Below are 13,236 nucleotides of genomic sequence, written 5' to 3'. Positions count from 1 at the left end.
GCTGCTTTGAGTTTGAATTGATTGCCATAGTTCGAAGAGTACAATAGTATATTGATACATAAATAATTTTATTAAATATAATGAGGTGAAAGGAGGAGGACTGAAGAAGCAGTCCCCTCCCACCTCCCCCTCCACCAAGGTAACAAAAAGTAGTAAAAACAAAACAAGCATGAAGAGGAAGGGGTTGGGGAGGGGGGGGGTTAATAGCATTACCAACTTTAAAACTATATTGATAATAGTTGTAAAGACAATCAGATTTGTACAAAAGTAAAGATGTGTTTTAACTTGAATTTCTCATTATATGATGCATACTCGACGATCAGTGGCTGTGATTGGTTTTGATATGCTAAGGTCCTATGCACATTCACATATTTGAAACTGAAAATAAATATATATAGCTTTGTCAGTCTCTAAGGTAGAACATGGCCATAACTCACATGGCCAGGTTGAATCAGTTTTAGTTGTCCCCTGGTTCCACACACTGCTGCTGATATACATATATATGCATTGATGGGCCAGCTCAGAAAATATAAAGCTGATGCCATTTGAGAGCTATAAGATTCACATGGGAGCTGTTATCAATAAAAATTTGTTATTTCTTAGTAGACCTACTATAAAACAGCAGTGGACAGATGGTCATTGACCCCTAGCTGGCAGTACAATTCTCTTTCCCAGAGAGATGTTTCTCCGGTTTTCAACCATTTACCTCACTTGTCTCTTACATGTTCCCTATGTACCCTCATATCTACCTAGTACATATATGGCAATTGGTAGCGTTTTCGCATGGTGCCAACTGTCCTCCTTGACCTCTTCATGCTGTTGGCCTCTTTCCTCGGAATCTACCATTCTGAAGCTTCTCATGCTCTTTGATATGTAGTAGTACTCTTAACCTACTTGGTTACTGTATAGCTCAAACAGGCATTCAAACTTGATTGATTTCATCTGTATTGATATTTAATCAAGCTGAGTAGATTTTGATACAATTGTGTAATCAAATCACGGATGTTAGATCAAGAAATTTAAAAACGATCTGTTAACAACCAGCATTTTCAGCTGATTAGAAATGTTTTCCCATTTCAGTACTAGTTTTAAATTTATGCTAGAATCTGCTACTACCACTTAGTTATGTGTGTCCTGCTACTACTGTACATGTAGGTAATGTTTATGTACTGATGCAGTATTTACTGTAACACTACTGTAGTGGGAGTGTTGGGGGAAGGAGGCAGGCAATCAATAATATACAGCTGGTTGTTGTTGTTGTCCTTCCTCATGCTAGAAAGCTAACAAATGTAGTCAACTAGCTATGGTCATAGAGTGACACTTTTTGGTTTCGATGATAATTGTAACCTTTGCATTCATGTATTAACTTTGTTCCTTGCTTATGGAATGTGCATAGGAAAACTTATTTCGTTGTCTAAACTAAGTTTGTTGTTGTCTAAACTAAAGTTGTTGCTGCTGTTTTACCACGCTGTTGCTCAAACTCACCTCGATGTCTGAACTTAAGTTGTGTAAACTTATGTCGTTGTCTAAATTTACGTTGTCTAAACTTAGGTTGCTGGCGCTGTTCAACTATTGCTCAGCCACGTGATGTAAAACGTAGGCGTTTCGCACAAAATTCAACAAACATCACCAACGCAGGAGAATGCATGAAACGTTGGCTGCTATCACTACTACCAGACCTACTCCTGTTACACTTAGAGCCATGTTTTTACTCTTACTACTGCTACTACTTGACTCAACAATGGAAAGAATTCTGAACAGTCTAGACTACCCACATATCCTTATTAACGACGTGCGTATAGTAAGCATATGCAGTGCAAGCTGAATTTTGTGCAAAAAGCTATTTTTTACATCACATGGTCGAGCAATTGTTGAACAGCGCCGATGGCAACAACTTAAGGTTTAGACAACGACGTAAGTTTAGAAAACGGAAGTTTAGACATCAAGGTGATTTTGAGCAACAGCAGTTTGAAATATGAAGCCATTTTGTTACCCTTCGAGCTGAAAGCAAATACAGATTTTCTCTAAGCATCCCGAGTGCATGAATTGTGCTTTCCATGATTTAATAGCTGGGGGGGGGGGGGTGGGGGTACAACATAGGGTTAGTACCATACGGTAGCAATAGCAAATTTTGCTTTCTAGTCACTTCGCCCAACAACCATTTCGCCCAACTGCCATTTCGCCCAACCTTACCATTTCGCCCAACCAGCCTGGTCATTTCGCCCAACCAGCATGGTCATTTCGCCCAACCAGCATGGTCATTTCGCCCAACCAGCATGGTCATTTCGCCCAACCATCATAGTCATTTCGCCCAACCAGCATGGTCATTTCGCCCAACCAGCATGGTCATTTCGCCCAACCTTATTTTTACTAATATTCAGTCAGAATAATATTACTTTTTCTATTCCACTAGTTCAATTTGATTTTTTTTGGGTTAGGTTACTTCGTAATAGGTAAATAAAAAAGTGAGGTCCGCTCGATATCGATCGGAGTCTGAGCAGTTATTTCGGGTATAATAGGAGGATTACACTACTTTAGGCATTTACGCATACAATGGAAGTTATATTATTATACAAACACAGGGGAATCGGTCTTCATAAAAACCTATCAAACCTAACCCCTAAAACACTGATCCATCCTACTGTGAATAACAATTCCCGAACGTTTCCTTATTAAATTGAAAAAAAATATATAAAACCCGTCCGTAATATATAGTATTATTTTTAATCAATGTAACCACTTTATCAATGTAACCACATATGTAATCATATATGTAGGCCTAATCAATTTAACCACGACTTCAAGTTTCCTTAATACTCGGTTCGTATCCCATAACGTTAACAATTCCCGACCGTTTACTATCAAACCTATCAAACCTAACCCCTAAAACACTGATCCATCCTCAAGATTCCTTAATATTCGGTTCGTATCCTGTAACGTTAAAAATTCCCGAACGTTTCCTTACTAAAGTTATACAAAGTAAAGGACTTCAAGTTTCCTTAATATTACTTAATATTCAAACGTTTACTATCAAACCTAACCCCTAACACACTGATCGATCCTCAAGTTTCCTTAATATTCGGTTCGTATCCTGTAACGTTAACAATTCCCGAACGTTTCCTTTTGAAGTATCATATTTAATCAAGGTTGAGCGAAATGACCAGGCTGGTTGGGCGAAATGACCATTCTGGTTGGGCGAAATGACCATTCTGGTTGGGCGAAATGACCAGACTGGTTGGGCGAAATGACCAGGCTGGTTGGGCGAAATGGTAAGGTTGGGCGAAATGGCAGTTGGGCGAAATGGTTGTTGGGCGAAGTGTCCTGCTTCCGCAAATTTTTATTGGTAGTCTAAGAAGACCAGATGTCTGTTCAAACTGTTCGACTGTGGAGGTTGTCCAGGGGACCACTAATTGTTTTCATCAAATTCAGATTTCATTGACATATCAAAATACCCCCAAATAGATATAATGATTAATTGATATCACCAACAAAGTTGGTGTTGTGCTCACCAAACCTTCACAAATCTCCTACAGTATGCATCCTACAATGACAAAAATGGTCATTGTTATGTTGCTACATCTTTTTCACATAACCACAATTTGCTGTTCGGACAACCAAACTGTAAGGCCTGATTGTCCCAGGGACTACCCCCCCCCAAAAAAAATCCTAAAAAAATGTGCCGTCAACAAGCACCTATATATGAATGGTACCAAATATATATAAAAGGTGGTTCTAATGCTCCAGATGGTAAATCCATCTCACCACCATCATCTATATATCAGTGCCATCATTTTGTCATTTTGTCACTCGGAATTCATGCAGTTATGTTTAATGTGCCAGTCTATCACCGGACTCACCACCACACATTGAAAGAAATCTTTACCAGGCAAAGTATTAGGGGCCAAAGCTATAGCAATGATTTTTTGTGTCAACTTTTATTTTTTTCTCCCCATCAACAAAGGAAACTCTCAGTATCAGTAAAAATCTTTAATATCCAATAAAAAGTAACACATTTTGTTTTCTGATTTGTACATGTGATAGACTGTGAGTATTTCCACTGTCCAATTGATACAAATGGAGCAAATTTTTACACTTGAGGTACCTACTGTAATATGGGTGGTAAATTTGACACCAGCGACTATCAGGTTGTGCCTAGGTATCGTTATGATTATCGTCTGTACAGTAGGCAGTGCAAACACGAGTCAGTTGTGCCAATAGTGATTCTGTGCAACAGACTCGTTTGTCCTAGGACAATTAGACAGTAGCACATGCTCTGTGAAAATTGTGCCAATATTTGGTGAAGCCTGACTGTAAAATTACTATCTTAAGGCCATTTCAGAGGGAGTTTTCTTGTGTTTTCTTGCACGTTTATTTTGTTTTATCCGAGATAAAGGTCTGCTGTGATGCTGGGTATATGACAAAGCTTTGGAATGCCTTTTTTTTTTGCCCCCTCTGGATAAAGTTTTGACCCAGATGTGAATTTCAGTTTGTTGGTACAAGTGCGATTTTTGCATTCTTTTGCTAAATTAGGAATACCCCTCAGGATCAAGAGGGGTGGGTGTGTGTGTGTCCTAATTTTTTGCTGTTTGATTTCAAAACTTTACTTATTTTCCAGGTGGTGTGTTTTGTGATGATATGAACAAGAATAAACTCTGTATACAAACCTTGCGGTGGTTGATTGAAGAGTTAACAAACTCACAGAATTACAGAAATGTGACATTGTTTTGCTGGAGCCTTAAAATATCTAACAACAAGACAAATAGTTGTTAATGGAAACAGGACTGAACAGAGAATTGTGAATGATTTGGCTGGTTTTTGAATTATTTTTGTCCAGATTTGACGAGTATTTGAAACATTTTCCGATCCGAGCCTTGGCATGTTTTGCATCACTGTTTTGACTTTGAAAACGGCCAAACTTTTATTTAATTCTGTGTCATGTGGATATTGTAGAATATGTTTCCAGCCGCTTTTACATATTTGCCCACGTGGAGTGACTTTTCCCAATGGAGTAATGTTTGCTTAAATGTCATGCTCAAGTTTGTTGTAAGAAGACCTCCAAAGAAACCAGGTAGAGTTATTTTCTTCTCATCAAAAATTATTTTATCTTTAAATTTATATTTATTAGCATGATTTTAAAACCCATTTTTCTTTCAGAAGTGAATTGCCCAGGAGTCGCTCAGGAAATTTATGCTGACATCCTGCTCCATAATATAGTTTATCATTACATAATATTATATACTGTCGTATTGTTCATACTACTCATAACTGCATCGATTTATCTTGATTTCAGTATATTGTTTGACAATTGAGTTGGTTCCACGATGAAAAAGAGTTAATTATTCCATTTCTAGTTTCTATTCAAAGAAAGCTAATTGGAAACATCAGCATACCAACATGTGTCTGGGAGGTGGGGGTTTCAATATGCAAAATGAAATCATTAGGTATTCACTAATTACCATATCATCTGATGAACCATGTAGGTTTATGTCTTAGTTTGATTAATTGTGTGATCTTATCTTCACTTGTTTTAGTATGTGGGTAAATTCGGTAAAATTGCTGCAAATGACAAAAAAGTGGAAAAGGTGAATTCTACTATTCTATTCTACATGTAATGTAGACACTTATTTAGCCATACTTCTTGTTTTAACATGCAGTACAAAATGAATTGAATATTCATGAAGTTTAATATTACAGGGAGGTGAACAGTTAAAGTCAAGTCAAGATGCAACACAAAATCATTCTGCAGAAGAATGTTGGCAAAGAAAGGAGAAGCAGAATTCCCAAGACTTTGCTTGCACGGGAGTGATTTATAGCTATCTGAAAGATTACTCAATGATAGAATTTATATTCTAAAGTAAACAACAAATTACTCTGAAATTACTCTTAATAATTGGTTCTTCAAGTTGTTTGTCACCCTTCAATTCTGACATCTCCCTCCCAAGTCTCCTCTCCCCACCCCCCCTGTCCCCTCCCTCCTCCTTGTGCTTGAGGTAAAGCGAAAGAATTTGACTAAATGAACTTTCTCATAATCCATCTAGTACACATTGATGCTGCAGGAGCAGTATTTCTTTCAATAAGGTCTCAATAACGACATCAGCAGCTTAGTTTGCCATTTTGAGGGCGCTAGCTAGGAAATTTAAGCAGTGAATAATTGGCTGCTATATGATAGAAATTCATAAAAGGCACTTACAATATTTAGGAACACTTTATATGAAGTTATATTGAGTGTGTGTTGTGGCCACTTGATATTTCAGCCCTTTGTAGGTGCATGTAGATGTATGAAAACTGTTGTAGTTTTGTGTTTCAACCTGGGAATGGGTATTTACTGCCCCGTGACCAGAAAGGTACAGGCTGTGACAGCTATATTTAACTGTATGTCCTGGTTGGGGTTGTTGTTCATTTTCTGTTTAGCAAATTGACTACAGTATGTTAAAAATGCAGTTTGTTACTGTAGCAAACTTATGCTTGAAAAAAACTTTACATGGAGGGGGGGGGGAGAAGGGGTTTTGAGAAACGGAGGGTGGCTTTGAGGAAGGGAGATGGGGAGTGCACAAACTTGCATGTTTTCAATTTACTTGAGGTATTAGAAGAGATGCCATCAAGTCATGAAGGCAATCTTTGTCCTAATCCATGTTCTGACATTGCCAATACACATATCCAAAAAAGAACATTGTTACCCAAAGTATAATATGGCAAAAGTTGGGAGTATTTCAAAATTCAAGAGTCATTAGGCAGTTTTGATTAATGTTATCCTCTTCCGTCTTTCAGAGTCCTTGAAGATCGGTAGTCTTCAGATTCATAAAGAAAATGGTGGACCGTCGACTTCCAAGGCGTCGACCCCATCAGCGGGCAGTGTTTTCACCACAGATTCGACCGTTAAGAGCTCCACTCCCACCACTTCGTCTGGCAACCTCTCCTCTCGCGCATCTACATCTTCGTCTCCAGTTCCTCCCACCAGTAACAACAATCACCAAGAGATCCCACCACCTAAAGTAGTCTTCCGAAATCCTCGGCAGTCTTCCAAACATTCCAGATTTGATCTGCTCTCTGATCATGTGATCACCCGTGTCTTCTCATTCTTGCCCACCAAGTCCCTCTGCCTCTGCTCGGCAGTCTGCCGCAGATGGCACCGTCTGGTCTACCAGCCCAGCCTCTGGACCTCCATAAACTTATCGGGGCGGTTCATCAACGTGGACAGGGCCCTAGAGGTCCTCATGCACAGGCTCTGTCAGGAGACGCCATACGTCTGTCTGATGGTGCAACGGGTCACCCTGAACGCCTGCGAGAGGCTGACCGATCTGGGCCTGATGGTGATCGCAGCAAAGTGTCCCGAGCTGACCCACCTGGAGCTTAGAGGCTGCAGTATGGTGACCAACGAAGCAATATTTAAAGTGGTCTCTCAGTGCTCCAGCTTGGATCACTTAGATGTGTCAGGTAAGATCTCGCTACCATTCTCTCGCTAGACCTGAAAGAAGAGAGGATATGAGCAATGACAAGGTCAACATGGGAGGTGGGGGGGGCGGGAGGGAAGATGGGAATGTCACAAAGTTTGCTTAGGCTAATGGTGGTCAAAGGGCAATTCTGTTACAAAACTAATTGCCAGAGTGCGTGAATTTCGAAGTTGGAACTACGGTAGGTCGGTGGGGAAAAAATCATACAAAGTTTGTTGAACTTGCCTTTTAGGTTCCACAGTGCATTCCCACTGTTTTTAATCCACATATTTGTCGTCTGATATTTGTCTTTGTTTGAGCTACTGTATCAGTGAACAATCAAAATGGGTTTAATGATTGAAGTTTCTGTTTTAATATTTACTGAATCATTTAAACCTGAAATCCCCAAACAGCATCCTGACCCAACCTGTGGAGTATTTAATCAAATTTTGTTTTCAAATTGTAATAAAACTCTGGGAAAATTTGTGATTTATTCTTCAAATTTTTGTTTTTAACTGTAGCCCCAGTCTGCACTGATGAGAAACACATCTCACCTTGACACCAGCTGAGTGATTACAGCAAGCTTCACATTTAGTTTTCTGCTAATCACAAATAAAAATATTTAGTCATGAGTGTGGCATGTGACAGCTGACCATTAAGTATGATCAGGTTTTAGTGCCTCAAAGGAAGGATCTCATCTTAGCCCGCTGAGTCGACTCAACTGTCCACTTTACTGTCCACTTTACATTAAAATCTGCCCCAATATGGTGGGCCGTGCAGACCAATATGCTTTTAGCTATAACTGCTAGATCAAGATGGCTTGTATCCCTCCAGAAGATGATCTAGAATCTCAACAGGGGGTTGGCATCCAACTTCCACCGTGATAACCACTTTTTTTGTCCCACTACTGGAAAACTTCATAGGTTCTACCCAGGGCATATCTAGAGGCGAGAAAAATTATTTAGGTAACAGGAATTCTTTTGACAAAGATCTGATTACTTGTCGTCAAGTTTTGATCAGCCGAGACAGGGGTGTATCTTGTTGAAAACTGGTCTTTGAATAACTTTGTAATGATGTGGGTGTGTAAAAAAGTGCATTGATCTTACAGGTTGTAGAAAAAGCAATTTGTTTAATATGCTCTAAATATCAGTTGCCTGCACCCAACAAAAAACCAACAGTCAGTGGATGAATAAAGTTTGGTAAGGTCATTGTTGGTCGGTTTGAAAAATTCCATCGAGTAACGTGATCCTTTGTAGTTCTCAGGATCTGTTCCACAAATGCAGTACTTAGCTATATCACTATAGTATGTTATGTATTTCTTGGATCGGGCCAGAGGCTCATAAGATATAATGGAAATGAATCGACTTACTAGGGCCCTAATTGAAGTCAACTAATTTGACTTAGTGGTTGTGATTATTCAGGTTATTCTAAATGAATCCAATAGATGAAAGCTACTAAGGTGTGGTGGACATTTGGGTGAATGACTCTTCAGCAGGAAATCATTCAGCATTCACAATATCAGATTGAAAAGCTATACATGTGTATGTTGTGATAACTTGCTTCCTGATCTCTGAATCAGAGCTGTTTTGATATCCGTGGAGGCAGAGCAAGGAAAGATCCTCTGAGAAAATCTAATTATCTTACCACCGAGATATTAAAGTGAATTTATGAAAAACATCACTAGAGTGTGTTAATAATTTGTTTTCTTATGTTGGCTTCACTTCTTCAGTCTTCTCTAGATGCAGGTCACTTTGACCATCCCCCCCCCCATTAACCCCATTGCTTGTTTGTCCTTTCTTATAACGATTATTATTACTACATAATGACTCTACAGAGATCCTGCATTATAAAACAAGACTCTTCATTCTATTTGCTGTACTCCTGTTGGTCCCTCTTTAAGAGTGACATTTCTTTCATAATTCTCCATTTCAGCTTGCAAGCAGTTAAACTGTATGAATCTTCCAGCTGACAATATGAACCTTGACCCCGCAATGTTCCTGAAACAAAAGATCAACCTGAGATTCTTAGACATGTCAGACTGCCCTCTATTAGATGACGACGGTCTCCGGACAATCGCCACAAACTGTCCGGCACTCGTCAACGTATACTTGAGGAAGTGCGATTTAATTAGTGACGTCGGAGTGCAATACCTTTCTAACTACTGCCTGATGCTGCGCGAGATATCGCTCAGCGATTGCCCGAGAGTGACGGATCTAGGGTTACGTGAGTTGTCCAAGTTAGAGTACCATCTCAAGTATCTCAGTATCGCCAAGTGCGAATTTGTGACGGACATCGGCATCAATTTGATGGCCAAGAAATGCTCGAAGCTACGCTACTTAAACGCGAGAGGCTGTATTTATCTAACGGACAAAGCTCTAGAGGCACTCTCCAGAGGCTGTCGAAGACTTCGTTCTCTGGACGTCGGAAAGTGCCCCTCTATTTCGGACAGGGGATTAATATGTATCATAGAAAACTGTACAAGCTTACGGAAGCTAAGCCTGAAGGGCTGTATGTATGTTACAGATCGAACCGTTCGCCTTCTGGCCGCAAAATGCCCCGAACTGCAGCAGCTGAATATCCAAGATTGTGAGCAGGTGTCGAAAGAAGCCTACCATCTTCTGAAAAGATGCTGCAAAAAGTGTATCATTGAACACACTAATCCTTCATTTTATTGAGGAGAAAGAGAAGATAATTTTCTGTCAGGGCGATATATGTCGAGAAGTCAACAAGGAGGAAACGTTCGAATGAACACGATGAAGACAACGTGATCGATTTCAACAGAAGCAAGTGACCATCAGGTCTGTTTCATTGGTCAACAGTAAACTTGTTTTTTACCGCAAAGTAAAATGTGTACCAATGTGTCAAATAATATTTCTGTATGAGAACAAGTTTTTCTATCATAAGAAGTGTTGTTAGCATAGCTTAATAAGCTTCTTAGCTAGTTTACTTGATTGGAGAAATGGTCACCAGTTCTGTACCTCTAATGACCATTGATACATGCACACCCCTTGAAAACTTGCCAAAGTATTTTGTACTAGAAACATTCCTTGTAATATTCTTAAAATCAGAGCATTGCTCATCAATCTGACATGCATGGCTTTTTTCAAGTTTCTTTAGTTTCAACGAAAAAAAGAAGAAATTTTTTGAAATTGATCCTAATGATTGATCCTAATCCTAATTGATATAAGAAAGGAAAAAGGAAAGAAAGGTTTGTGTAACTGTTTCAATCGTTCAGTTAAAATTTGATGGTTTGATTAATTACTTGTTTTTTACTCTTGTTCAATTGTTAAACTTCTGTGCATCTGTTTGTGTGAAGAGTTTTTAAGAGGCAGAGAGCAGCTTTGCTTACAAATCCAACTTTACCACTGTAAGCTTTCATTTTTCCTCTCTTGTTTAATAGCTGAAATATTACAGTTACACAGTTTCTAAAAACTGTACAGATTTAAGTAGGCGAACATAGATCATGGGATGATGGGGTGGGTCTATTTTGCCCGAACAGTCTTATAAATACTTTCACAATTTCAAACTGAGGGGATATTGGCACAGAGCTTTTTCCACGATCGTTAATCAAGGCAGTCATGCTCTGTTTTTTCGATTGGAGTTGAATAATGGTAGAGTCATCACATATGGAAGTCTCTGTGTGTGTCTGTCTGTCTGTGTTTGGTAGAGTTAGATTGAATACAGCATCAGAGATGCATTACTTCCAGGTAACTGAGCACAACATTGGATTGGGAAACTGTATTTTCAAATACCTGTTGAAGAATGGAATTGAAAATTTTTAATTTTTTGTATCTGAGTAATACACATATGAAAAACATGATAAGGTTTCGGGGCTGAATACTCGTCTCAAATTGTGCTGTTACAGGTGGCATCTGCATATAGAAAGATAAATGAAGGCTATTACTGAGATAGTCATCAACAAACGTCTTACTGGAAATTTGATTGTTAAAGAAGATACCTCTCAACAGAGGACATTAATCGGCAAAAAAATAAGTTGTAAAGTGACAATGAGTTAAAAAATTTGTGGTGCTCTGGTGGGGGGGGGGGGGGGGTAGGTGGTACAGTATTCTGCCATCTAATGAACTGGTTCTTAGCCTACTCTGAAAATAGTGGAAGTTTAAAAGAAAAAGAGAAGTCTGTGTGATGTTTAACATAGATTCCACTGAGTTCAGATATGTTACTTTTCAAATTAATGCCACAAATGTGCATTGATTGTACACCTTTTTTATATCCTGACCAAAGGCATGTCATATATTTGGCATACCCAATTGTTTAACATATTCAAGCATGCGTTTGTAAGTTCAACAATTTGAATCCTCCTGTTTAGTGGAGAAATAAATCCTTTCAACATTTGCAGACAAATTTGTGTCATGCCTCATTTGTTTCGCATTTGAAATTAATATCATTGTTACATCAATTTTGAGAACCACTAAATAAATCATTTTAGCCAAAAATATGTTACCAAAAACAAAAAAAACCAGAATGCAAAAATGCATTGTGGTTTCGATGATGTAACATAAGCAGTTTTCTTCATGAATTTGACGTAATGTATAGTGAGGGTGTACAATATACTTGATCTTAGTAATACAGTGAAAAACAGTGTGATGTGACAAACAATAAATTCACAATGACACAGGCTGTCCTAAAATGACCATTGACCTCAACAATGTGATACATCAACATACTAAATATGACATCTGTCCTTGTTGAAACAATGTGTAAAAAATGGTTTTACAATTTGACCCTAGGTTAACTCAAACAACAAATGACCGCCCATAACATTAGGCTTCTTGTACTCAATGCGGTAACAAAAAAAGGCTTCCTGTACTTAATATTATACACCTTCATACCAAGTATGAGATCTGCCCAAGCTTCCTATATTGAGATATCATGTTTACAAGGTTTGCACAAGTTTACCTCTGATGACCCAAATGACCTTTGACCTCTATAGAAAACAATAGGCTTCTAGTACTCAATGTGGTACTTATACCAGGGAGTTGTTATGGAACAACTCCCTGCTTATACACACCAAATATGAAATTGGTCCAACCTTCCCTTCTTCAGATATCGTGTTCACAAGCTTGGTACAAACGCACGCACACAAACACATACGCCATCATGAATGTAAAGGTTACGATTATCATTGAAACCAAAGAGGAAGAAAGATGAACAACCTGGAACTTCTTTCAATTCCGATACTCATTTTTGATTCCAAGAGCACAAAAGGTACTTTCTTGTTGAAAGTGAAATTCTATGAAATTTATGCCTCTAATTCATTAAAATGATGTTTGAAATATTGTCTTAAAATAAAAACTCTGAAATTGAGCCTCTTAATCCTTATAGGATATTTCGCGCCCTTCTGACCACCTGTCCGCCAATAATAATCCATAATACGTTCCTATTTCATTTTTTGGCCAACAATTGTGTAAGACTATATAAGACTACTAAGATGTCCTCAACTTTCAGTGAGGACCCTTTTCTTTGTATAAAGAGAAACAATGTTCCACAATGTTTTATTAAGTGAAATAAATATATATATTGTACCTTCAAGTTACTATACTAACCATTTAATGTTTTCATTATAAATTATGTTGACCTCGTAAATCGTAATCGATAACATTAAAAAGTCTCCAAGTTAGATTCTTTAATAAGGAAAGAATTCAGTTTCTACCAAAGAGGACAGTAGAATAATGGCATTATAAGACCAACATGGCATTTTTTTAAAGCAAGAAATGCATTAGGGCAGGGGTGGGCAACCTTTTTGAATGAATGGGCCAGTTATAAGGAGTGAAAACTTGACTGGACC

General features: G+C 38.4%; 1 protein-coding gene across 7 annotated transcripts in view; it reads left to right on the top strand.

Moving 5' to 3' along the window:
• LOC139966859 (uncharacterized) overlaps window positions 1-12,989 on the top strand; it is a 73,087-nt gene extending 60,098 nt beyond the window's left edge. For 6 of the 7 annotated variants that reach the window (XM_071970293.1, XM_071970288.1, XM_071970294.1 and 3 more), the window contains 2 exons: window positions 6,769-7,434; window positions 9,363-12,989. In XM_071970293.1, the coding sequence (XP_071826394.1) occupies window positions 6,769-7,434; window positions 9,363-10,105 (1,409 nt within the window). In that variant the 3' untranslated portion in view covers window positions 10,106-12,989. Of the gene's footprint in view, window positions 1-4,615; window positions 5,069-6,768; window positions 7,435-9,362 lie in introns of all 7 variants that reach the window. The other variant, XM_071970291.1, reaches the window with a different exon arrangement.
• Window positions 12,990-13,236: the final 247 nt, after the last annotated feature.

Source organism: Apostichopus japonicus, chromosome 4 (assembly GCF_037975245.1).
Source record: "Apostichopus japonicus isolate 1M-3 chromosome 4, ASM3797524v1, whole genome shotgun sequence".
In the NCBI taxonomy this organism is placed as follows: domain Eukaryota; kingdom Metazoa; phylum Echinodermata; class Holothuroidea; order Aspidochirotida; family Stichopodidae; genus Apostichopus; species Apostichopus japonicus.
The sequence above is the reverse complement of the archived record's forward strand: the minus strand, read 5'-3'. Positions and strand labels throughout refer to the sequence as shown.